Source organism: Cricetulus griseus, chromosome 5 (assembly GCF_003668045.3).
Source record: "Cricetulus griseus strain 17A/GY chromosome 5, alternate assembly CriGri-PICRH-1.0, whole genome shotgun sequence".
Lineage (NCBI taxonomy): Eukaryota > Metazoa > Chordata > Mammalia > Rodentia > Cricetidae > Cricetulus > Cricetulus griseus.
Genome location: NC_048598.1, coordinates 189,109,773 through 189,137,028, shown reverse-complemented (window position 1 = coordinate 189,137,028; position 27,256 = coordinate 189,109,773). Strand labels below are relative to the sequence as shown.

Here is a 27,256-nt window from a genome sequence, read left to right as displayed (position 1 = left end):
ACTCTTTGAAGTTCTCATGGGCACTCAAGTCCCCTTTACAGAAATCTAAATAAAAATTTAAAGCTCAGAAGCAAAGCAAACAGGAACAGAAATAAGAAGACAAGCTTCATGGTGGCTGACACTGAGAATCCCAGCCCTCAGAAAGCTGAGGCAGGAGGATTACCCTAAGTGTGGGGCCATCCTGGGCGACCTTGTGAGCTCTATACCAGCAGCCTAGGTTTACTTATATCCTGATAGGTATAACAAGATCTGAAAAGGTGGGGTGGGGAAAATCACACACCTATCCCTGTACCCAGGAGCCAACACAGCAGAAGGAAAATGAGGTTGGGGTGGAGCTTGAGGGTGGCAGAAAAAACCGGCCTTGGATCTTCAGAGTCCTGCTGGAACTGTGTAAGAAAATGTATTTACTGAGCACCTTCTGTGTGGTGTTTGGCTCTGTGTTGAGCCCTGGAACTGGGGCAGGGGGGTTGAAACTACTACTAAAAGTAGACTCAGATGCATGGGGTCCTTGAGACAGCTTCTGCTCACATAGCCGGAGATCCCAAGGAGATATTTGTTTTCCTGGGGGCAGAGGGGAGAAACTTCTTGTGTAACTATTCCAGACAAGTAGGAAATTCGTCACATTGAACCATCTAAGAAATGGGACAACATAATAGAAATGTTGATTACGATCCGGGAGCCTTCCAATTAAAGTCCAAGCTATGAAGTTAGTTAGAACTTGACTGTGCTGCCTAATAAATGTTTGGAACAGTTGCTTAGAAAAGATAAACAGTTTGTAACTCCCAGGGACTAAAATCTCCTGTTATTGCAACTAAAGCTGAAAGTGGAAGAGCAGGGGTGACGAGGGAGGGGCAGATGAAAAGGGCACTTTTTATGTATGGGTTGTGTGTGTACCCCACATGTGCACACGTGTGTGGTGTGCGTGAGTGTGTTCAAATGCCCTGGCCGTGCAAGCACCTGTGAAGAGCAGAAGTTGGACCTTGGGTGTCTTCCTCCATTACTCTATGTTTTGTGACAGAGTCTCCCCTGAACCTGGAGCTTGCCAATTAGTAGACTTAGCTAGCCAGGGAGCCCCCAGGGATCCTCCTGTCTCCACCTCCCCAGAACTTGGATTACAAAGACATACCCCATGTGTTCATGAATTGTGTGCGGGGTGTGTGTGTGTGTGTGTGTGTGTGTGTGTGTGTGTGTGTGTGTGTGTGTAGGCCAAAGGTCAGTGCTTCAAAGGTCAATGCTTCCTCGAGTGCCTGTCACCTTCATTTTTGAGACAGGGTCTCTCACTGAACCTGGAGTTCCCCATCTCAGCTGGAGCAGCTGCTGCATCCCCTCTGAGATTATAGGTGTGTGCCTTTGTGCCCGGCCCTCATGGGTGTTGAGGATTTGGACTCAGGTCTTCATGGTTGTGTGACAAGCACTTTACCCACTAAGCCATCTCTGCAGCCTCAATTTTTATCATATCTGGGAGAGGACCATTATCTCTCTACTCGGTGTTAACCAACAGGCACGGATTCTCATGTTTGTCAGTAATTTAAAGACAGCCGTTGGAAGAGTGGTAGAAATGGCACCATGACATGGCCCCTACATTTGCTGAAATCAGCTGAGTGTTCCAGACCTTCCAGAAAACCTCAGCAGGCAAGATTAATATTGACAGATGCCTCATGTATAAAGCTATGGCAGGCCGTATCGCCAGCCTGAAGCATGGAAATTCACATCTGAGATAAAAAATCTAACATCCCAAACCACTTGAAAATTCTAGAAACTTCTCCTAAAACTCATTCAAAGAGTGGCGGTGAAATTGCAGGTAAATGATCGACTCTATGATAACAGTACTTATCAAACTTAGGGGACACAGCCAAGGTCACATCAGAGAACTCATACTTTCAGAAATGTTAGTTACTAAACCACAAGGGTTTCAAACAAATGAATTCATCCAAATTCACTTTTGAAATATCTAGAGCTAAGCTGGGCTTTGGTGGCACAGATTCATAGACCTAGTCTTCCGGTGGGTGAGGCAGGAGGATTACAAGTTCAAGATCAACCAGTCTGGGCAACATAGTAAGACACTCCTATCTCAAAATAAAAAATAAAAATTCATCAGGACTGTAGCTTTGTAGGAAGAGTGCTTGCCTCACACACTCAAAGCCGTGAGTTCAATCCCCAGCAGCAGAGAACAAAATTAGATACAGAATAATAACCAGAAAAATAGAGAAAGGAAAATCAAGGTACACAAATCGAGAAGGATAACTGCAAAGAAGAAAAATACTGATATCAAAAAGCTATTCAAGGAAAACCCAAGAGCTGGCTTCTTCCTTCTTGGTCTATGTTCACTATAGCATCCTCATCCATACACGTATGTCATGTGCTCACATACTTGGGCCCCTTCTCTTTGAAGAGAGGATTGGAGAAGGGAAACATGGGGTGTGATTAGCTCCATAGGAAACGCGGTCAGGATGGTCAGGAGTAGCCTGTAGGCAAAATTGGGGCCAGCAGTGCCCCAGCCTAAGACTACACTAGGGAGGTTAAGAGTTGCCCCACTAGGGGGTCTCCACCAGCTCCCCAGAAAGGTCCCTAAGCATCTGGCCCCCAGGAGGTCACCATCTTGTGGCCAAAGGTCTGTGTCTCAGACAGAAGGCTCCTCAACTCCAGAAAGGCAAGCTAATGGGGAGAAGGTGCCTCCCTGCTCCAGAGCTCCTGCCTGCATGTCAGCTGCTTCTAGCTGAATTCTCTACTGGAGTTTCTCCACCCACAACCTAGGCTCACAGCTAGCTACTGGCATTGGAAATAATGGACTAATGTTTAGGAATTAGGAACAGTCGGTATTGTCCGACAGTCTGGAGTTAAGCTCTGCCAGTGACTTCTCTGCTATCTCTCATCTGTGTGGTTCAGGGTGAGGACCACTGTTGGATGGATAGAACAGGGCAACGTGTGAGCCTGCCTGCTCTGTGTCCAGGATTTGAGAAGTTGGTTTATTCCTTATTCTTAAACCAATTGTAAAGTCTGTTCTAGGCTCCCCTAGATCAGAGGCCTGGGCCAAAAGAATCCAGGGCCTAATGGGAGATTTTGTGTAGGCTTCAAGTTCAAGGCCCACACCTTATGAAGCAGACAGTATACCTAAATAGGGGAAAGGGCATGGTGTGGGCTGGAAATGGCCAGGTAGATCACCCAGTGGTGGTGGAAGTGTGTGTGAGCCCTATCCTGGCCCCAGAAGACCATTGCCACCCAAACCTGTCACTGATATACCTTCTGATAAACCTGCTCTACAGGTAATGTGTCCCCAATAGTCTGTGAAGGGGACACAGTGGCTAAAGCAGCATTTGAACCTGACCTGGCTCTTGTCATGTCACCTGGCCTCCCCAGACAGGCAAAGGTATGGATGTAGGAACTGATGAGGCTCCTGGGGTCTTGGAGGAGGGAAGAAGTACAGGCAGGTGAGAGCAGCAGGACCCTAAGCCCTAAGCTAGAGACTTCTGCACAGTGAGAGGGATTCCAGAGGCACCTAGGCCCAGAGCAAGTGCCTTGCCTGTTCTCTCTCTCTCTCTCTCTCTCTCTCTCTCTCTCTCTCTCTCTCTCTCTCTCTGGGCCCTACAACTTCCCAGTGCAGGACATGTGTTCAGTACCAAGATAAGCACCAGCCAAGAGTCTTTTCTCAAAAGTGGCCTAGGGAATTCTTTCCCAGGGTCCGTTTGGTGCCTATGATTAAGAGAATGGAAATGAAAACATCTGGGCCCCTGGCTGCCCAGAACCACCTTTGGATCAGGGAAAGTGATGGCAACTGTAATGCCCTAGCCAAGTAAGGGAGCTAGCACTGATGAGTGACAGGGATGAACATGCCAGGTCCCTGCAGCACCCTCAACCCTCACACCAGCAGAAAAGCTCCCTGCTGGTGGGAATTGGGACTCAGCAAGCTAATCACAGCACAGGCAAGTGGAAGGGCTTGTTACGATAAATCTTTCCGCCAAGCAAGACCCCCTGAAGCTGAGACAATACAGCCTTACAGACTACAAAAAACAAGGATTGGTCAGGTTTCTATGTTTTATCATGATCCCCATGGTATATGAACATCGCCCCCAATCAGCAGGAAGCAGTTTAGAAGGAATGACGCCCAAATTCCCAAATATTGTTTATAAATGGGGTTAGTTATAAATGATAATGAGCATAGTCAATTTTTTTAAAGAAAGAAAAGGGGAATAGGATTTAGGAATAAATATTTTACATTGGTATAGATTTTCATTCATTGATACAACTTTAAGGTCAATTTTGTGATATGTATATGTCTCCTCTTGTTTAGGTATTGTGTTTATACAGATCTTTTATCTATAATAGTCAGAACTTATAATTAGGTTAGTTAGATTTTCTAGATATAGAGATGTATTTGAGATGGTTAGGTATTCTTTAAACCTTTCAAAGACCTACAGAAATATGGCATTTAAATGGTTTAGGGTTTTTCTTGGCAATGAGACACAACTGCTCTTGGCACACCAATTCGTCAGAAAGGAGAATGGGCATCAAAGAAACTCGTTATGGAGTTTGCTTTCAACATGGCAAGATTAGCCATTTGGGCAAGAAACTGCTCTTGCCTGGACTGTTTGTTGCTGTATAAGCTGGACATACAGGACCCACAAGAAAGTGACTGCTGAACTTACAAAACAAGACAGTACTGAAGGGTTCCTGTTGAAATGGAGAAGTGTGCCAGACACACTGTGGCCTATGGGCTGAAGATGGATGCCTCAACGTTACAGAGGAACTTTGGGTGACTGTCCAGGTAGCAGATGTCTCTGTCAATTCTAGAGTTTATATATTTTCCTTCTGTGGTCTTTGATAGATTTGAAGACAGATAGTTATGGTTATAGTTTTCTTCAGTTATTATAAAAGATAAGTTATCCTTCTTTTTATTTAGACAGAAAAGAGGAGATGATGGGGAATGTACTGTGAATGTTTATCTTATTGATTGTTAAATAAAATACTGTTTGGCCAATGAGATAGCAAGTAGACGGGACTAGGAGTCAAAGAGGATTCTGGGAAATGTACTAGAGAAGTGCTGATCCAGACAGGAAGTGACATAGCAAGGAGACTCATATTTAAGCGAAGGAGAAACAGGAAGGGTCCCTCTTTCCCCTTCGTCTCCTCCAGCAGCAGGATGTGATCCACTGGCAAGGAGGGACACCAATAAGGCGTCCGATAAGATAAGTCTTATAAAATATATAGATAGTTTTATGATAGTTAAGACTGAGCTAGCAGATGAGAAGTCCTAGTAATTGGCCAAACAGTATTTTATTTAACAATCAATAAGATAAACATACACAGTACATTCTGCATCAAGGCCTGGGATTTGAATGCCAATTAACATGACTCCATCATGCCAGTCTATATTCAGTTACTCAATACATACTCCTGGGGTACCAGAGTTTGGGTGGCTTAGGGATATAGTAAGGGGGAGTCCCCTCAAACCTGGAGTATGGTGAGTTCCAGACTCCCAAATGACTAAGAAAAAAATGGAACCTGACACACCCTCACACCGCCCCCCATGGACTATGAGAATAGCTTAAAGGACAGCATCCCTACCATGCTCTGAACATATTTTTTTTTTTTTTTTGCATTGCAAAGAGAAAGAGGATAGGTAAACATCAGATTGGAAGCTGGGAGTAGCTTCTTTATTCTTTGTAGAGGTTCTTAAGCAGCAAGAAGAATAAGACTGTACAGGAGTGCACACAGCAGACTCAAACAGAAGAGAGTCTGCATACGGGGAGAGAGATGGGTTATGGTTCTGGACTCATCCAGTTCCCCCCACTTATTACAAAGTACCTTAGACAGGTAATTTTGTAAATAAAGGGGGTTTCCTGCCAGATGTGGTGGGGCACTAGGAGGCAAGAAAGAGGGAGAGAGATGGTGGCAGGGGGAGGACAGGAGCGGACAAAGAAGAGTTCAACTTTAACTCATAGTTTGTGTTGCTAAAAGTTGTCCTTGCAGCCCCTCCCCCTTTCCTGTCACCTTCTGGTGAATGACAGGGGCAGAGAGCACACCTCCAGGGATGTAAGCCTCCCTGCTAGGCCCGACCTCTTAATGGTTCCTCACCACCTCCCAATACTGCCACCTTGGAGACCAAGTCTCCGGCACAGGAACCCTTGGGGGGTCAGACTCAGACCACATCCAAGCACAGCGGATGAGGAATGGTTCCCCATGAAGGAAGGAAACCGAGAGGCACATTCACGCGGGGTGTGCTCAAAGGGTTCACTATGGTGAAAAAGCTCCCCAAAGATGACCCGGCCCATGAGAACACTGTGGAAGGACCCAGCTTCCGCCCATCTCCTGGGGTTTCTTTGGGCTGTCATGGCAGAATCAAGGAAGTAGGCTGGATTATGTGGTGATAGGAGGGCTTTGTCCCCTGATAGGGGCTTGATGGTAACAGAGTCACATCTGAGGTCCCTAACATGGCCCTTCCGGGGTTACCAGAGCCCACTGATTCACCTATGCAGAATGGTAGTTAGGCGACCCAAGAATCATGGGAGAAACAGTTTACATTTCACGTTAAACAAAAACATGCCTGTGCATTAATTTGTCAGCTCCTACATAAGCAAGGCCCGGCCTTGCTTATCTTTCTTATACAAACTAACCATAATTCACTCTCTATTTTGTTTTTTTTAAGGAGAAAACCCATGGCTTATTATTATTGCAAAAGTACTAGGTGGGTATGTGTGGTGGTGGGTGCACTGGCCTGTGCATGCCTGTGTGGAAGTCAAAAGTCAAGATCAATGTCTTCCTTTATCGCTCCCTACTTTATTTTTGAGACAGACTCCCTTACTGAATCTGTGACCCAACTTTCAGCTTGACTGAGCTGCCAGCAGGCTCCGGGGAGCTTCCCTTCTCTGCCCTTCCCCAGCATTGAGGTTACAGGCATACAGTGTTGTGTACAGCTTTAATTGTGGCTGCTAAGGATCTGAGGCCTCTCCCCAGCCCCATAGATGGTCTCCATTTTAAAAGCAAACTCTACAAAGAGTAAAGAAAGCCCCAAAGTAAGCGGTAATCCTGCGGCTAAAGACATCCCCGCCAGTCCTCAGCGGCACACCCTCTGGAACATATAATCTGTGCTTTGGATACGATTTAGTGCCCAGAGTTTTACAAGATTTCAGAAGTGGCATCTCACTTTGGCAAGCCCTGAGAAGCATCCTCTGGCAGTCATTGCATCACGGGAGGAATAGCATCTAGCCAGCTGTCCCCTAAGGCCCTCTGTTAAACGAGGACAAGGACGAGCATGTCCCTGCGTGAAGCACTTCCTGCCCTTTGATTCTTTGTGGAAACAGCACCCAAAAATGAAAGGGCTTTTTTTGTTTGTTTGTTTCAAAGGTTTGCAATTTGTTCACTAAATTATGCCAAAAATCTAATTTTCCGGAGGCAAGGTTGGAAGTCATTATTCTACCCTTTCCTCCTGCCTCACCCCTATTCAAAAAGGACATCGAAGGTGCCACCTATTACTGCCTCCCTTGGTCTGTGACATGCCACATGAAGACCAGGCTGTTTTTACATTGTCTTGGCTCTGAAGGTCCCTGCAGTGGATCCTTGCAGATGGGCAGATGGCGCCTCACTAGGAATGAACTTAAACAGCAATCCTAAAAACTGATTGAGCTCCTATAACAGCCTGCCCTGTTCACCCATAAGGTTCAGAGTACTTAGAGACCCACCATTAAATAAAGAAACAGAACTGTGACCCAGCTTCCCTAGGGCAGGCTTTGGAGTAGGGATGGGTTCCAGCAGGTCAAAGTGGCAATGAGCTGGCCAGGGAATCTGGGAGGGTTTATTTCTGCCTCCAGGATGTGAAGGACTGGAGAAGTCAGCAAGCCAGTGCATGCCAGAGGCCCTGATCGATCCCAGCTCAGACGTGGGGATTTTTTCATCCATGTTGTGGCAATGTGTTGGCACTCATGCAGGGTCAGGTCTTAGCTGAGCCCTCCCAGCCCTGGCGCAAATCCCCTCCAGCTAGCTATGCTACAAGCCAGGCATGGCTGCTATATGGCCGGGGATGAGGTGTTTATGTAACAAATGATGGAGATGAGAAAGTAGCCTGGTAAGTAGGTGGCTCAGATTAGGTAAGGTGCTTGCTGCTTAATTGTGAGGACCTGAGTTTGATCCCCAGAACTTTACTTTAATAGAATCCAGGTGTTGGGCGGGTGGTGGTGGCACACATCTTTAATCCCAGCACTTGGGAGGAGAGGCAGGCAGATCTCTTGTGAGTTCGAGACCAGCCTGGTCTACAAGAGCTAGATCCAGGACAGCCTCCAAAGCCACAGAGAAACCCTGTCTCAAAAAACAAAAAAGAAAAAAGAAAAGAAAAAGAATCCAGGTGTCAGCTAGAGAGGTTAAAAGCCCCGGTTGCTCTTCCTGAGGACATGGGTTCAGTTCCCAGCACCCACATGGAAGCTCACAACAGCCTGTAACTCCAGTTCCTGGGGATTTGATGCCCTCTTCTGGCCTCCACAGTCACTTCGTGCACAAGGTAGTACACAGATATACATGGAGGCAAACACCCATGCAACTAAATAAATAAATAAGCAAAAAAACTTAAAAAGAAAAATCCAGGTGTGGTGGGCACACTTGTAATTCAGCCCTGGAGAGGCAGGGAGAGGTGGATCCATGGGGCTAGCTGGGACTAGCAAGATTAGAGATCAGTGGGAGACAGGCCCCAAAAAGAAGGTAGATGGAAAAACAAAACAAAGAAAAAAAAAAAAAAACAGCTGAAGTTGTCCTGTGGTCTATACACAGAGAAAGAGACACACAGATCAACAGACAGAGACAGACAGACAGACAGCATTAGAGGAGTCTATAGGGACAGAATTACAGTTATGAAGCAGCAAGGAAAAGAATTTATTCTTGGGGTTCGCCACAATATAAGGAACCCTATAAAAAGGTTTCAGCATTAGGGAGGCTGAGAGCCACTGACTTACGAGAACCTTTTGAGAAATGCAGCACACTTAGGGACTGCGGTGATGAGAGAGCTCCAAACAAAACGTTCCAGGGGCTCTGGTTATTACCTACTCTTGTGTCGAAGTAGGTGGGCGCTGCCATGTGTTCTCAGCCACACACATGTGGTGGAACCAAGAGAGCCATTTCCTGAAAGGATTCTGTAAAGCCTGGTGCCCACTTCACAGTGAAGAAAATTCTTGTTGGTGGCTGAATTAGTCAGGGTTCTCTAGAGTAACAACTTAGAGAATGATTTTATATATACGGGACTTACAGGCTGCAGTCCAGCGACTCCAACAATGGCTGCCTATGAACAGAAAGTCCAAGAACCCAGCAGTTTCTCAGTCCATGAGGCCGGATGTCTCGGTTGGTCTTCAGTACATGCTGGAATCCTGAAGAAGTGTGCTCTAATGCCAGTGAAGGAATAGGCTTGCTAGCAAGGTGAGGACAAGCAGGCCAAGGGCAAAAGCTTCCTTCTTCCGTGTCCTTATATAGGCTTCCAGCAAAAAGTGTGGCCCGGATGTAAGGTGTGTCTTCACACTTCAGGATCCAGATTAAGGTGTGTGTCTTCCTAATTCAGGGTTAGCGGAAATTCCTTAAGCTGTGCCCTCCATTTTGGACTGTAGTCCATTCCAGATGTAGTCAAGTTACAACCAAGAACAGCCATCATAGCCAGGTGGTAGTGGTGCACACCTTTGATCCCAGCCCTTGAGAGGTCGAGGCAGGTGGGTCTCAGTGAGTTCAAGGCCAGCCTGGTCTACAAAGTGAGTTCCAGGACATCCAGGCTGTTACAGAGAGAAACCCTGTCACAGAAAGCCATCACAGTGGCATTAAGAAGACACAGAAGAACAGAATCTGAGGGACTACTTTGAAAAATATGGCAAGATTGAAACCACAGAAGTTATAGAAGACAGGTAGAGTGGGAAAGGAGAATTTGCTCTTGTAACTGTTGGTGATCATGACATAGTTAATAAAATTGTTGTTCAGAAATCCCACACTGTCAGTGGGCACAACTACGAAGTGAGAAAGGCCCTTGCTTTTGTCTTCCTTCCTTCCTTCTTTTCTCCTTTCTTTCTTTCCTTCCTTCCTTCCTTCCTTCCTTCCTTCCTTCCTTCCTTCCTTCCCTCCTTCCTTCCTTCCTTTCTTCAGGTTTTTTTGAGACATGGTTTCTCTCTGTAGCTCTGGCTATCCTGGAACTCACTCTGTAGACCAGGCTGGCCTCAAACTCAGAGATCCACCTGCCTCTGCCTCCCGAGTGCTGGGATTAAAGGCGTGCACCACCACCTGGTGAGAAGGGCCCTTTCTAAACAAGAGGTGCAGCCTGCTGGATCACAGAGAGGTCAGGGAAGTGGGTCTGGCAATTTTACGGGTTGTGGCGGAAACCTTGGAGGTCGTAGGGGTGGTTTTGGTCATGGTGGAAACTTTGGTGGAAACAGAGGCTATGATGGTGGTGATGGTGGCAACAGAGGTAGTTATGGAGGTGGTGATGGTGGAGATAACGGATTTGGAGGTGATGGTGGCGACTGTGGTAGTGGTCCTGGATACAGTAGTAGAGGAGGCTATGGAAGTGTGGACCAGGATATGGAAACCAAGGAGGTGGTTATAGTGGTGAAGGAAGGAGCTATGGCGGGTGGAAGGAGGAAATGGTGGTGGCGGGAACTGTAATGATTTTCAAAATCATAGCAGACAACAACAAAGAAGCTTGGGCGGTCCCCATGGTGGTGGCTGTGGATCTGTGATGGCAGTGGTGGATACAGTAGCAGAAGGTTTTAAAAAACAGCAGGAAAGGGCTATAGTTCATAGAGGGAGAGCGAGGAGTTGTCAGGAAACTGCAGGTTACTCCCGAGACAGTGGTCCCAAACGCAAGAGGAACTGTAAAGTCTGCCACAGATGGAGCCATGATCCATAGTCAGAGACATCACTGCAGCCTAGACAGGAAACCCTTCTCTGGCCACAGCTTGCCAGAGGCGAAGCTACTGATTCATGCAGAGTAGTGTCAATCAGATGTACCTTCCTAAAGTCTTCTATCTATTGCAAGATTTTCTTTTTCTCTTTCTTTTTCTTTTTCTTTTTCTTTTGCTTTTTCTTTTTCTTTTCATTACATCACGTATATTGCCCTGTAAATTGTGGTACCGGGAATAAAAATTAAGGAATTTTTAACTTTTCAAAAAATAAAAAAAGATACATTTCCTTATATTTGTAAACAGAGTGTAAAACAGGTCAGTATCAGGCCCAGACTGAGATAGTGACAAAGTAAATGACAGCTGCCCAGGATTTGCATACTATAAAAGGGGCAGGGCTCCGGGCTGCATAGAAGCAGGACTGGCTGTGAGCTGGACGCCATTGAACCCTAGGGACAGTCAGGATGTGTCTTATAGCTGGTCTGTCTAGTATGAATCAGTTCAAAGTTTCCACTACCTGGGTTCCAGCCCAGTGTGCCTGGGGTTTAAATCTCAACTCTTATCGGCTAGCTGTGCCTTGGTTTACCTATCTGTAAAACGGGGCCAATAGGAATCATGCATACATGCAGAGGTTTACCTGTCGTGTGCTTAGAAACATGGAAAGAATATATATGACCATGTGTGGCCCTCAGGGTTACATTTTCACCAGTATTTACAGCAAGCACCCTGTTCAAAGAAATCAGCCCATTTCACCAAGAAGGGGAGTCATTTGCCTAGATTGTCCAGACAGAATCAAGACACAGCTCCTGTGTTGCCCCAGAGTCCCTCAGGCCTGATGAGACACAGCTTCCGGGACTGGGCTTTCCCAGTCATCTCCACATCTCCCTGGGCCCCCTGCTCTGAAGCATGCAGAACCCAGCTCCCCTCCCACACTTGCCAGGAAAAGCTGGCTGAGCCCAGGGTGCTGGAATTCTGAAGGGTGACTCCCTCTTTTGAGGGGCTCTCCTTCCAGCAGACAGAGGTCATGTGACTAAGGAGATGTGCCATCTTTGGCAGGGCTTTGAGCAGGCCTGGTTGGGTCCTCAGAGTCTGGGGAGAGCCTGGCGGGGAGGCAGGGAGTCAGCGTTTCTGTGCCATGCCCAGTGAAGGGAGCTGACTTAAGACATACTCAGTCTACCTTTGAGTGCCAATGAGAGAGAAGTTGTGCCTCTGAAAATTCAGTGAGCAGATCCCATGGCCTCTGCTTGCATGAGTCTTGGGACAGAGAGATCACTGCTTCCTCCTTTTTGGGGGGAGGGGAGGACATCTCCAGAGTCACCTATAACCTATGTCTCCTGATGAGGAAAAGAAGATCCATGGACACCAGACATTACCCAGAGAAACACCTGGTCTCCGGGACTCAACACCAGACCAACTTCCTCCATTTTTTGGCTCTGATGTCCCAGACAAACAGGGAGGACTGTCTGCTGGCAGAGAAATCAGAAAAGGCTTCTCAGAGGAGGTGACCCCCAGATAAGACTTCTGAAAGGTGGCCCGAGGCAGTTGCTAGGTGTCTTAATTCTTTTTGTCCTGGCCCCGTGTCTTCATCACAGACTGTCACCTTGAGCATGGTGAACACAACAAGAACAGACATTTGGATAGAGGAAGGCCATGCCCAGGAAGTGAAAGGGCCAAGGTTTAAGTCCCTTCATAGCCAAAAGACACGTCTTGGGAAGCTCTTGACCCTGGGTGTTACAGTGTATATACGGGAAGGGACAAAACTTCAGCTCCTCCTGTCCCGAACTCAATGGGATCTTCCCCTCCTGTTTGCCAAAACTGATTCGTGACATGGAATTGTTCTTTCTGTGCCTGGCACCTCCTTCCCTCTCATTTGGCAAACCTAGCTGGATGACAAGCTGATCCATGGCACACACTTGGCGGCGGTGAAAAAGCTGGGGCAGTGGCCACGCTGGCAGAAGCCAGTGGCCAGCCATCCTCTCTCAAGAGCTCTAGACCAGGGATGCTATCGAAGGCCCTCCCTCGGGGCAGCTGGGGAGGCTGCACAGTCATGGTGATCCTGCAGATCCATGTGCTCTCTACCTTGTCCACCACCCTGGGGAATTGCCTGCCCTGCAGGAGCTTGTGTTCCTGTCTGGACGTGCACGTAGCCTTCCTCTCCAGTGTGGTTTTTGGTTTTGTTCTCTGGAAAAGATTTATATCGCCTGCTACCCGTGATTATTTCAATGCTCAGGACAGGAAACCTGGGGCGTTCAGGAGCGTGGGAAGACTGTCTGTACCCTTCTCTTTCACAAAAGGCATGTGCTCTGAACATCCCATGCGTGTCCACAGTATAGGGTGAGGAGGGCACCAACTCTGGTTTTGACACTGGACACACGCGTCTTGGCCTTCTACCTCAGAATGGGGCTGCCATGAGGCAATAAAAAGAATGAGGGACTGGGGTTGAGGTTTCGAAGTCCTGGATTCAAGGTGAAGTTCAGCTACCTGGGTGTGTCCTGGAGAATACATTCCCCCCCTAGGCCTCAAGTTCTCTTCTGAAATGCCACTTGGGAACTCTTCCCATGCAAATACTTCATGTCTTCATCAAGCTTATGCCTTCAATTACCAGGACATCTGAAGGAACATTGGGGTGGGGGGGGGGGCCCACCCTGGTCCAGCCCCAGAGCACCTCTGGCCGCTCCAGATTTAGACAGGCAGTCTTGGTTCCAGTTCCAGGCTGATGTGTCCAGGTTAGCGAGGGAAGTGAGGGAGGGAAGCTCTGTTTCCTCCCCTGCTAAAGAGAAGGAACAGAGAAGCCTGAGCATTTTCTCCTTTGGCCAGGGCTCATAGCTCTAATAGAACTGCTTGCTGAAGCCTGCTGTTAGCAGGAAGGAAATACCGTCTGCCTGGAACGGTTCGAGTGTGTCTTGCAATTGTTAGCAGCCCCACAACCTCCCCAAGGGGATGGCATTAGCATCCTAGCCTAGCAGCTGCAGAAACTGAAGCTGTGCGAGTTGGAGCTGGCCTTGGATTGGCTATGGGTCTCAGGGATGAAATCCCTGGGACAGCTCTAGGTACCTGGCCCTGTTCCGTCACATTCCTGAGCACACATGACAGTGACAGAGAGCTTCATAATACAACTTGGCATTCTCCCAGAGCACCTCCAGCTAGTGCTCAGCCTTCACCAGAACACACGCACACAAGAGCACTAGTGCATGCACCAACACACACACACACACACACACACACACACACACACACTATATATATGTATATATCTATACACGCACAATGTATATATACACATACCAAATATACACACACACTATATATGTATATATCTATACACACACAATGTATAAATACACATACCAAATATACACACACAACAATGTATATATACACACATATACACACATACTACATACAGAAACACACACGCTACACACACATATAATGAGCAAGCACACACACACACACACACAGTGGCCACTCTTCCTAGCTTCATTGTCAAACTCTGCTCAAGCCCTATTTTAAAAACAGGTGGCAAGATAGAGAGAAGGAAAAGAACCCCATATTATCAAGTCATCAGAGAGGTTAGATATCATTGGGGACAGGCTGGAGGCTTCTTTCCTACACTGAAGGCCCCCCCAGGAGTCCCCATCAGAGCCCGAGACTGAGCAGAGAGAGGGTCAGAGAGGCCCCAGGCAGTCACATGTACAGCCCATCTTCTCTATGGAGAAGCAAGGCACAGCTTCCCCCGTAGACACATAGACTGTGAGCTCACCCATCTCTCGGCTCTTCCTTGGGATGCATCCTGCACTAGGAGAGTGGGTAAGAGACTCTCTGGGGCCAGAGAAAGATTTAGCTTTCAGACTTGCTCAGTCCTGGGTGTTTGAATCTTGCCACTGAATGGGTGTGAGCTTGAACTACTTGAGGTGGCTTCAATGCCTCTGTAGGTATTTTGCCTGGGGTAGGAGTGTCTCGGTCTCTAGGGGCGTGAGGATGTAGAGGAGGTACACAGTTGCTGCCTTTTGCCTCTGTTCTGCAAAGATAATCTGCTTCGAAGCAAAGGACAAGTGCGCATCACCTGCCCACTGCCTGTCAACTAGCCAACACTGACAGAGTACCTGCCATGGGCCAGGAGCTTGGCAGAGGAAGCGAGAGGAGCCACACGGCAATTAGAATAACTAGGTAAGGAGGAGGAGAGACTGCACTACTCAAACATTCTCATGCAGGCGTCTTGGGCCTGGATTGAAGCTGCCAGCCCTAAGTGGTGTTTCTTCACCTTCTGTGAATCTGGAATCTGCTCTAAATATCCTGCGCTGGTGAGATCAAGCGCACTCAAATGATCCAAGGCACAGGCTTATCTGACCCTTCAACACTTCAACACGTCATTGTCATCTACAAACGTGTTGCATCGCATCCATAGGTATCCTGAGATACACATGGCACAAAAGCAGTGGGTTGGATGTGCCTCGTGGATGTCTTCCTTGCGGAAAGTCAGAGCATATGGATTTTAATCTCTACAGAAAGCCACCACCATAATGCATAGGCCATAGCATTAGGGGACGGGGGATATAACCAGGAACAGTGGCCCAGGTAGGTGTCCCATAGGGGTAACCATGCCAAAGCACTTGAAGAAAGCCCCATGGGAGGTAGAGGCAGCAACTGGGGAGTAGGTGTGCCAGAAGCAGGCAAAGAGGTGTGGCCAGGAGGCAAAAGGCAGCAGGGCAGCAGAGTGTGGGCAACAGGCAGAGGGCATAGAATTGTGGGCAGCAGGAGTGTGGACAGCAGGAGTGTGGACTGCAGGCAGAGGGCACAGAGTTTGGGGCAGCATGAGTGTGGGCAACAGGCAAAGAGAGGCGTGTGGCTTCAGGCAGAGCTAGGAGCATAGGAAATGTCCGGGAGCCAGGGCTGAATTCAGAGGCTGGAACAACAGAGGAAACTGGAGCAGAGGAATAGCTTAAAAACCAGTGTGTGTGTTTCAAGGAATCCTTATGAGGCCCGTGGAGCAGCACAGGGGCAGACCCTTGAGAGGGCTGACGGTGTAGATAGGATTTCTAGTTCAAGGGGCAAGAGTGGCGGGATTACACGGCAAATCTATCAAAACTGAAATTCGGTGTAGGGAAGGAAAATGACATTCTAAACGGGATCACCTAGCCACAGTGATCAAGAAAAGACAAAGAATTACATCAGCCCTCTGAGGTCTGTGGCAGGCACTCAAGTAAGCTCACCTTTTCCCACTCCCACCCCCTCCCTGGAGCAAGGGGCTCTGCTTCTCAAGATTCCCTCTATCCTTTAGTAATATTTCCAGAACATTCCAAAACCAGAAAGTGTCCAGATGCTAGGAGGGCCCACATGCTCATGTCTAGTGTTGGATCTGGTTGTCTGAGTTGACTCTTTAGGGGTTCTGAGACTGGAGAGTCCACTATCCACCCCCACCCCTGCAGGAGGCTGCCCACTGTCCACCCCACACACACACACCCTACCCCTGCAGGCAGCTGCTGGCTGCTGTTTTCTTCCTTTAAGGGAAAGGGCTCCCTGGAAACCCTGCTCAGGGCTGCACTTTGCTGTTGTGACTGATGCAGGCTATAAGGTACCCTCCCCCTCCTCAGCCCCATCTGTGCCTTGGCCGGAGGTTTACCTAGTGATAGTCTATAAACAGCATCCTGACGCAGTAACCATGCAAAGCAGGCATTAAGGGAAATTTATATCCTGGGAGGAGTCAGGAAAGGGACTCAGAAGACCTGGTCCTTCCCAGCTCTGGCCTGGGTGTTGTGAGGGGGTTTATTTACTGGCTCAGCTGATGATCAAGAGGCTGAGACATGGCAATGCAGAGTGGGGAGGTCAGAGTCAGGGGCCTTTCCTGAGAATAAACATAGGGAGTGGGCTCATGTGTACACTTTGCACAAAGAGATGCACACGGGTACACATGAACACACATGCGCACTGCAGTTTTTGTTGAGATGCTGAAGTACAGGAGAGCCACCCCACGGAACACAGACGGAACAGTCTCAAAGGGATCAACAGGTTGGGTGTCTCCTTCTGCACCTGTGAAATCAGAAATCAGTGTCCATTCAGGATAAATTCAGGCTCAAAACCTGAGCAGGAGAGCAGGCTGGGTGGAAGGGTCACTCCCTGAATACACACACACACACACACACACACACACACACACACACACACACAGTGGCTGAAGCAGCAGGGCACCCCCTGCTGGTACTGGGAAGGCAGGCACTTGACTGGCATTGACCATCCCCTCCTCAGAGTACACTGGAGGGAGGGGCTTTGGTATAAACTTCCATGATACAGCTGAGAAAAATACCAGCCCCATGGAGGATTTCTGTTGGTCAGGGTTCTCCAGAGGAACAGAACAGACAAGAGGGAATGTATATTAAAAGGGCGTTTATGAGATCGTTTATGCAATACGGTCTTGGTAGTCCAACAATGGCTGTCTTCATTCTGGAGAGGCCAGGACCCTGGCAGCTCAGTCTACAAGGCCGGTTCCCCAGCTGTCCCGATCTGGTGCTAGAGGGCTGGAGGATTCCCAGGGAGCCTCTGGTCTTCATTCCATGCCTGAAACCCACAAAAGCTGGGCAGTGCCAGCATGAAGCAGCAGCCGAAGAGATGAGCTTGCCAACAAGAATGAATGAAGCAAGCAGACAAAAAGTGAAGCTTCCTTCTTCCAACGCCTTTATCTGGGCCGCCTCCAGAAGATGCCACCCACGCTGAGTGTGCAAATGAACTGGAATGTTGGAAGTCCCCTGCCCCCAGCATCTGTAGGAGTCAGCCAAGGCAAACCAACATCTGGAAGTGGGCAGGGTCCCTGCCCTGCCCCCCACACACACACACATGCACACAGCACATCACACCACTGACATGAGCACCAGGTTCCCGCCCTCATTCTTTTGTAAACGTTCTCCATGTATATGAACTTGCTGTCCCAAGCTGTGTTTGTCAGATCCACGGGAGGAGTGAGAAGGTACATAAGGGCTGAGTGACTAAGAAAGGTTGCTCAAAGGGTTCACAGGCAGAGGTATAGCCAGCTTGTAGCATTAGTCAGGTAGGGGATTGGCATCTGACTGCTTTTGGCTGGCACAGACCACATTCCCTGCCTTTCCCCTCTAGACAGTGGTGCTCTTGGTGAAATCTGGGGACTCTGGACCCTAAGGGCCTCCAAGGTAGGGACCTGGAGTGGCAATGCCCCATCTTCACTTCCTCTATGTCCTGATTGTACCCCTGGCCACACCCACAGGGAAGCCAGATGGCAGAGGCCAAGGAGTGGTCCCAACGGGGCTGCCAAGCCCAAGGCAGTAGAGAACAGGGGGTGGTCTGGAGCAGGACCCAGTAGAACCCACACTGCAGGGTCCAGATATACAAAGGGGGGAGGTAGCCTTTAGTTGCCAAGTCCCCTGGGCAGTAAAGTCCCTGGTAGCCACATGTGGGGCAAAGAGAGGAGACACACTTTGCTTTTATCTTGAAAACAGAGGCTATCTGGGCCATATTGCCCAGATTCTTACAACAAAGTCGTTGAGGGCACTAGACACCTCTCCAGGGCCACCAAGCCCAAGGACCCAGTGTCTCTAGAGGCTGTCACTATCCAGATGAACTTCACCAGGCCACAGGATAACCGACCCCTGGGCAGAAGAGGTGTCTCTGCACTTCTCCTGGACAGCCAGCCTATGACTAACAGACACCACACACACACACACACACACACACACACACACACACACACACACAAACACACATAATTCTTGACATATCATTAAACCAGTACTTCAAACACACAGCCTCAGACACACAGTTGGATTTCCCCTAGAGGCCTGGAAGGGTCCCTCTGAAAGGCTGGCTACAGGGTGTTTCTTCTCTTTCCCAATCTCCACTTCTTGGAGAAGCAGGAAGACTTAGTTCCTGATCCTGGCCTTGACTTTGGAAGGTTCCAGTAGGCCTCTTCCAGTGTCATCTGGGTGCCACTGGATACATTTCCTCTTCCTGCCCCCAACTATCTATGTGGGTCTCCTCCCTCATTGCTGAACTGGGAGAGCCTGGCTTCTGACACTAGATGCCTATGCTGTGTCCAGAATCTTCTGGCTTAGGAGTGGTTGACTGCTGAGTGAGATATATCTGTGGTGTATATACTCGTCCACATGCACACACACCCACAAGTCCATGCATGTTCCCCAGCTCCCCACGCACCTCCCAGGCAGGACTGTCATGTCACATGGAGTCCTGGACAGAGTGTGAAGGCCTGATAAAACACCTGGCCGAAACAAAACTGAGTGAAGGGAAGGTCTGTTTGCACTCACAGTCTTGGGGGATTCAGTCTATGATAGCAAGGGAGACATGGCAGAGTCCGTGGCAGTGAGAGCATCTGACAAGGCTCCTCACACTGTAGGAGACAGGAAGAGTGACTCAGAACCAGGGGTTCATATGACCTTCAAGAGCTGCTCCTAGTCACCCATCTCTGTCAGACAATCCCTACCCCCTAAAGGTTTCATGGCATGCCAATAGCTCCATCCCTTGGAACCAAGTGTCCAAAACATGCTCCAATGAGGAACAGTTCAGACTGAACATGTAATTCCATCTTTTATAGACACCAAGCTTCTCACATGAGACCTCTGGGAACATAGCCAAGCCATTGTCCTTGTATTTGATGCTAGTTTGCAAGTCTTAGTGACTAGTTGAGTGCCCCCCACCACAGCCTGTAAGCCCCCTGAATGTAGACCCTGCACTTGCACTCACTATGTGTGCCTGCAGTCAGCATGGGTTAAGCATCTGGATGTCCAGGAAAGGCTCTAAACTCCATCTTGCAACCTCATGGATAATGTGGGGAGTTTTCTTCCAATTAATTATTTTGTGTGTGTATTTGTGTGTGAATCTATATGCTGCCTGTGTGTGGTGTCTTGGAGGTCAAAAGATGGAGGAACTGGAGTTATAGATGGTTGTGAGCTGCCATGTGGGTGCTGGGAATTGAACCCAGGTCCTCTGGAAGAGCAGCCAGTGCTCTTAACCACTTGAGCCATCTCTCCAGCCCAGATACGTGCGTTTTGATCATCGAAGCTAATGATGCTTTCTTCTCTGCTTCCCCAGGAAGAACCTCCCTCCTTTCTGTCGTGAACACAAATGCCTTGTTCTTGGAAGCGACCCATGCTCCTGTCTGTTCATGAGGAGCCCATGCCCACCACAGCCTCTTTTGGGTGAGTCAAGGGATTTTCAGTTGACTATCAGTCACTCTAGGACTCCAGGAGGGCTGCATCCTGTCCTGGATCATGGTTGAAGTGGCATCCACATTAGGCCTGAGATCAAAGCTGAAATCGTAGTCCCCATGTTTGTCAGAAGCAGCAGGAGTGGGCTTTTGTGGGTCTAAGGGAGGACCCGAGGACACATCATCACAGGCGAGCTGTCCAAAAGATAAACTTGGAAAAAAAGGTAAAAGAATCAAACTTTGGCCAGGAAGGTAGTGGCACACACCTTTAATCCTGGCACTTGGGAGGCAGAGGCAGATGGCTCTCTGTGAGTTTGAGGCCAATCTGGTCTACAAAGTGTGTCAGGATAGCCAGAGTTGCTACACGGGGAAACCCTGTCTCAAAAGCCAAACAGCAACAAACAAACAAAAAGAATCAAACTTTGGCATCAGTACACAACAGATCAGAGAGGTCCAAGTTGTGAAGACAGGGCTGGAATTGACGTCTGCTGGAACACAGAACACTAAGGGAAGCCATGGGGAAACTGAGTCAAGGCAGAGCCAGGAGACAGGGCTCCATCCTGACGGACCAATGCTGGCAGAACAGCAGAGGGCCCTAACCTGTCCATCCTATGGCAAGTGCAACAGAGATGTCCACCCCAGCAGGCCACTGAGAGTTGTCCCGTAGTCCTCAGTATTCACTGGCCAGGCAGCGTCCTGACACGCCTGGGTTTTCTCAGAGTGCTGGCCCACAGAATGACTAAGATGGCATACTTGAGTCTCTAGTGGGCAAACAGCTCCCCCAAGCTGCTGCTAAGAACATGGGCTCTCTGTGTCCACAGAAATAGGTCCCAGGGCTGGAAAGAGGACACTTGGAAGATTCCAAAAGAAGCTGCCTGTCCCATTGGTCCTCAGGGTGTAGGACAGCCTGTAAATGGCAGCTTCTCTCCTCTTGGCAATGACTAGGCTCTGCTGGAAGAGGCCGAGCCATGGGGGCAGAAACAGCACGGACTGCATTGGGGTTGGCAGCTCCACTTGGAACTGTTCACTCCCTAGGGTGTCTGGCTTCCCATGGCCAGCACTCTGTGAGGCCAGGAAGGTGCTGCTACGCATTTAGTGACCTCACTTTGGAGGTCATACCCATTGCTGCAACTAGGTCAGCAGCAAGTCACTAAATCCAGCCGCACCCATGGCAAGAGGAATTAGACTCTGTCTCCCAGAGAGAGCTGTATCAGAGAATTTCTTTGTATCAAGACTTCTTGGCCCGGCAGTGGTGGCGCACGCCTTTAATCCCAGCACTTGGGAGGCAGAGGCAGGCGGATCTCTGTGAGTTTAAGACCAGCCTGGTCTACAAAAGCTAGTTCCAGGACAGCCTCCAAAGCCACAGAGAAAAAAGAAGATATCTACATCCATAACATTCCCAGGGCAACAGTGAAGACCCTTGTTCAGTCTTACTTCCTGCATCGTCCATACAACCCCTTTCATTTCTGGGACTACCTTTCAAAGTTTAATCTCACTTCATGACCCTAAAATGGATGAGATAGGTCACTGTTCAAACCCTTGGCTGTCTTGTCCTCCCCCATCCTCAGGACTTTGTAAACTCTCTTGGGACCAGCTCCAGGACCCCTGATGACGGTGGTGAAAGTGATGGTGGTTGTGATAATGTTGGTGATGGAAGGTGGGAAGCTGGGTCTGTTCCCTCCTGAAGTCACCACCTACCCAGTGTTCCTCACACAGGCACCCATGGCTATTAGGAGCAAGGCAGGTGACCATGGGACTCCTTATCCCCATGGGAGCTACAGAGGCTCCAGACACCCCAGGGTCAAAACTGTATCACCCATGAGTCACCTGGCTTTACGGGGGCACGAGCCCAGAAGATACCCAGGCACTCTTCCTGGGAAGTCCCAGAATGTTGAACAGAACCTTCCCAGATACTGTCTACTGCCTCCTCTCACCTGCCCAGCAACAGGCCTCTGGGAAGGGGCCCCTTGCCTCTCCCAGCACCCACTCCATAGGGGCCATGCCAATCACACTTGCATCCCGGGTGTGCGTTAAGCTTTTTAATGCATCTTCACAGTCATTCTTTGATTTGAAGCTTACAACCACCATACCAGGCCAATAAGGAAGAGAATAGCACGCTGGTCCAAAGAAAGTAGAAATGGAAGCCCAGAGAAGTCAAGCAATGTGCCCAAGGCTAGAACTGGAACCCAACGTTTGACCAAGCCGAGTGCATCTTTGCTGAACACAGATATAAATTCTCTCACTCTGAACACTTCTGAGAAGGGCTTACCTCATGGTGTGTTAGTGTCGCCTAAAAGTGAAAGAGGAAGCCAGGGCTTAATGTGGACAAGGGGTCATCAAGGATTCATGAATGATCATACTAGTTTGACATTGATTTCCGTTTCAACAGGTGGACAGAAATAGATAATTACTCATGTTTGTTGAACCAAACATAGTGCTTGGGACTTTTGAGATCTCCACCACAATCCTAAGAAGTATATTATATTATTCCCATTATACTGGTTAGGGGGTCCAGAGACATTAAGTAACTGTCCAAGGTTACACAGTTAACTAATAAAGGAGCCAGGATTTGAACCCAGGTCCAAAGCCTCACCTTCTCTCTTACCGTGCTCACCTTCGTACTTTGCTGCCAGTGGGCACGGGCATAGATGCTCCTTCTGCCGGAAGACACAGGCTGTCCAGGGAAACCGCTGTGGTCTTTGGGCCATGCTGCAGTCTCTCCTCCAGGCATGACATCACTACCCTAATCTAATTCATTGCTCATCATAATGACCCAGCTCTGAGAGGCTGAGGGGTGACTGCGCCTTAGGCAAGAAGAGAGAGAACATAGTGTGCACATCCTCTCATCATGGTGACTTCGGGCGGGGGTGGAGTGGCGTGGGATGGTCCAGGCATGGGACTCGTGATTGTTAGTGTGGCCAAGGAAGGATTTTTTACAAAGAGCTCAGACCAAGAAATGTCATGACCCTTCAGTTCCATGAACAGAGGACCTCTCAAAGGGCTCTCTCAAGTGCCCCCTAGTGTTGCCCACAGAGGGACCAGAGTCCTGCCACCCCGCACACCCTTGCTGCCCTGGAGAGCCATTAGCAGAGTGGATAGACCTTTTGGTCTCCCCCTCACCTTCTGTACTCCCTTCCCCCCCCCCCGCTTCTCCCAGCTTCCCCCTGTGGCCTGAGGGTACAACTGTCTCTCTACCCCTTTCTTTCAGCTTTGAAATGTTCAACGTCACCACACACGTCCTCGGGTCTGCTCTTAACAGGACCCTCTCAGAGGATGACAACTGCCCAGACACCGAGTGGTGGAGCTGGCTCAACGCCACCCAGGCCCCCTTCCTCTGGGTCCTCTTCCTGCTGGCTGCACTGGAGAACATCTTTGTCCTCAGTGTGTTCTGCCTACACAAGAACAGCTGCACCGTGGCGGAGATCTACCTGGGCAACCTGGCCGCTGCGGACCTCATCCTGGCCTGCGGATTGCCCTTCTGGGCCATCACCATTGCCAATAACTTCGACTGGCTGTTTGGAGAGGTGCTGTGCCGCGTGGTGAACACCATGATCTACATGAACCTCTACAGCAGCATCTGCTTCCTGATGCTTGTGAGCATCGACCGCTACCTGGCACTGGTGAAGACCATGTCCATGGGCCGGATGCGCGGAGTGCGCTGGGCCAAAATCTACAGCCTGGTGATCTGGGTCTGTACGCTGCTTCTGAGTTCTCCCATGCTGGTGTTCAGGACCATGAGGGACTACAGTGAGGAGGGCTTCAACGTCACCGCCTGCGTCATTGTCTACCCATCCCGCACTTGGGAGGTGTTCACCAACGTGCTGCTGAACCTGGTGGGGTTCCTCCTGCCCCTGAGTGTCATCAGCTTCTGCACCGTGCAGATCCTACAGGTGTTGAGGAACAACGAGATGAAGAAGTTCAAGGAGATCCAGACAGAAAGGAAGGCCACTGTGCTGGTGCTGGCTGTCCTGGGCCTCTTCGTGCTGTGCTGGGTGCCTTTCCAGATCAGTACCTTCCTGGACACCCTGCTGCGCCTCGGCGTGCTGTCCGGATGCTGGGACGAGCACGTTGTCGATGTCATTACACAGATCAGTTCCTATGTGGCCTACAGCAATAGCTGCCTCAACCCTTTGGTGTACGTGATTGTGGGCAAGCGCTTCCGAAAGAAATCCCGAGAGGTGTACCAGGCAATGTGCCGGAAGGGAGGCTGCATGGGAGAACCCATCCAAGTGGAAAACTCCCTGGGGACTCTGAGGACCTCCATCTCAGTGGAACGCCAGATCCACAAGCTGCAGGATTGGACAGGGAACAAACAGTGAAGACTGGTGCAACCTAGGCTACTTAGCCTGGGTTCAGGAAGGAGCTCGAAGCATCACCCTAGGCAGCCCCAGGGAAACAGGCAGATGATTCCAGACCTGTCTCACAGCATGAGCCTGCTGTGAGGAGTGGGTGCCCTGGAGCACAGTGGGATTATCCTTATTGGCTGGCACTCTGGGACCTCATGAATGGAGGGGTCCTGGGGTAGGGATGGGAGTGATAGCTCCTCCTTCCCACAGTGGGTGGGGAAGAACAGATCTCCAGGAAAACTGCTGCTGGCTTTAGTCCTGTGGCTACATGCACAGGAGGCCTGGCTGACTTGCTCCCGGGTCTCATGGTTTGATGACTTCTTGGTCTCTGAAGGTTAAACTCGAGCAGTCCCTGGTAAGGACCCCAGGACTGTGCCACTCCTCTCACCCGTGGACAAGGTGAAAAGTGAAAAAGAACCCTCCAATGTGTTCATGGAGCGCTTGCCGAATACACAACATCAGATGCTGTGGGCAAGACGGAAGAGGGTCACAGTGAACCCCGTCTTAAAGGAACCCCAGCATAAGTGGAGGATGCCCAGGACCTGCAGTCCCTAGAAGGCTGCTGATTGTGTGTGAATGGGAGAGCTGTGGAGAGAGCAGAAAGCACAGGGCCTAGGTGAGCCAGTGGACAGCAGTGGCCTCTGCTTCCTCGGCTGTAACGTGAGAGTGTCTTGTGTGCTCTGGAAAGTGATAGGTGTCATGTGACTGTGTGGCATCAGAACGCACATTACATAGAGACGCCTGGCACAGAGAAGGTCACTGAGCTCTGGAACTACCCCGTGGGGAACAATCAGTGTTGGAAAACACAGGACGCGGCAGCAGGTGTCTGAGGCCCTCCTCGATTCTACCTTTCCCTGCTAGTGCCCCACCCCCATGCACATACAATAAAGCATTTGGTACGTGGGGAGGGCGTATAGTAGGAAATTACCAATACGGAGCCAGGTAGAAATATAAGGGTATTTAATAGGGAAAAGCCTTACTTACAGAGCAAACCAGCCAGCCAGTGGTAGTCTGTCCAGCAAGAAGCAAAGAGAGATGGAAACCAAAAATGCAGACCCCCTACTCATTCTGACCACGCCCTTACAAGCCTGCCCAGGTACTCCTGTAGCCAGCCCCTAAGAAGGCGTGGCTACAGCTTCCCCTACAAGGGCGGGAGACTGCAAGTGTTTGTGTTGCAAGGAGACAAACAAGAAGAATTCTGATGGGACCTGCCCAGGGAATCCACAGCTCACCCACAGCCTGGTTGCAAAGCAGTAGCTGTCCAGGGAAGTCCACGCTGCTTCAGAGTCCCTGTCTCGGTGACCAAAGGGTGCCAGTCAGGGGTTTATTTGAGAGTGGCTTGCAAAGCAGTGGAAGCTACATACGGGCAGCTGACCTACCCTAGGTCAGCTTATTCCAGGGCATTGACTCCAGGCCCAACTCCCTACATGGCCACAGACTGCCTCATGAGTGATGGCAGAGGTGGGCTGAGCTGCCTGGGAACCCTGACTTGAAAAAGGCCCCCTGGGATGGGGGGGGCTTTGAACACCTCTCCCACTAGAGATGAGAGGAGAGCCCCCCAGATTGCTTCAGGGCCATTGGGTTCTCCATTAGAACCTATTTCAGGGACCTTGTATGGGCTCAGTTGTCCGTGGAGACAGTTGTCCCAGCAACCCTGCCAGAAACTCAGGTGAGAGACACCATACTTCTAGTTCCAGAATCTTCCATGGGAGTTTATTTTTCCATGTGTCCACAGCAGTTACTTTTCTCATAACCATGACAAATTACCGGACAGAAACAGCTTAAGGGAGAAAAAAGGTTTATTTCATCTCACAGTATCAAAAGGGTTTCAGTCCACTGTAGCAGGGGCAGTATGGCGATCAGAGCTCGTGACAGAGACAACTTCCATCAGAGTGGCACACTGAGACTGTGTAGGATGTGACTGACCATCAAAGGCTTGCCCTAGTGGCTTTCACCAACTCTGTCTGACCTCCTAAAGCTTGCATAGCTTCCCAAATAGGGCCGGCACTCAGGGAATAAGATCTCTAAACATGAACCCGGGCAGGGGAAATTTCAGTCTCAAACTGTAACAATGATACAGACTGGCCCCTGTGACTCACACAACTCTGAGTCCCTGGGGAGAAAGGCACCCATAGCCTCCAACACCAAGCCACTTAGGACCTGGCCACTCAGTAGCCCAGGACCTGTGGAGACTCGGGAAGCCAGCAGAGTTCACGGGCGTTTCTGGCCACCCGGGAGCCAAGGGAGCACCTTAGGTGGCAAAACAAAACAAAACAAAAGACCCTTGCATCCCCATCAATCTGACTTTGAATTTCCTAACAGAGAAGACCCTGGGAAATTCCCTTTCCACCCCATCCTGTGTCCCTCCTCCAGTAAACTTAACACATGTAGTCGGCAAAGGAAAACAGGCGATGCTGGAATGCTGTTCTAGAATGGAACCCAGCCATGCCCATACTGTGAGTGAAAAAGCTGGGCCTGGGCCTCAGAAGAGGTGCTGGTGGACTGTGGGCTCCAGATACACAGCTGGCCACAGCCTGGGCTCCTCAGGTTGGTGCCTGGGTCTCTGCAAGAGGAGAGTCCCCTAGTGCATCATGTGGACACACATGCTGAAGAGAAATGGTGTGCTGTGAAAGTCCCAGAGATCTTGTGCAGAGGAAGTAACTGGGGTGCCCAGGTGGCGGTGGGGGGGCACCCCGTGTAAACACAAACGCCTTCTGTGCATTGGAATAAACGGATGAGTTTTGCATAGTGTTTGCCTGAGTGTGTCACGCTTCCTGAACCCCTGAGCGCTGACTGTGGGGTACTGACCCTGGCAGTTCCTGAGACTTCTGTCTTGGAGGTCAATGGTCTCCAAGTGTGTCCCTTAGGAG

At 49.6% G+C, this 27,256-nt stretch overlaps 1 protein-coding gene across 1 annotated transcript in view; it reads left to right on the top strand.

The window, feature by feature from the left end:
• The window catches only part of Bdkrb2 (bradykinin receptor B2), a 33,005-nt gene extending 5,870 nt beyond the window's left edge, over positions 1-27,135 (top strand). The window contains exons 2-3 of the mRNA XM_027416328.2: positions 19,926-20,032; positions 23,249-27,135. Coding sequence (XP_027272129.1) covers positions 19,959-20,032; positions 23,249-24,359 — 1,185 coding nt within the window. The 5' untranslated portion in view covers positions 19,926-19,958 and the 3' untranslated portion in view covers positions 24,360-27,135. The remainder of the gene's footprint in view (positions 1-19,925; positions 20,033-23,248) is intronic.
• The last annotated feature ends 121 nt before the right edge of the window (positions 27,136-27,256 follow it).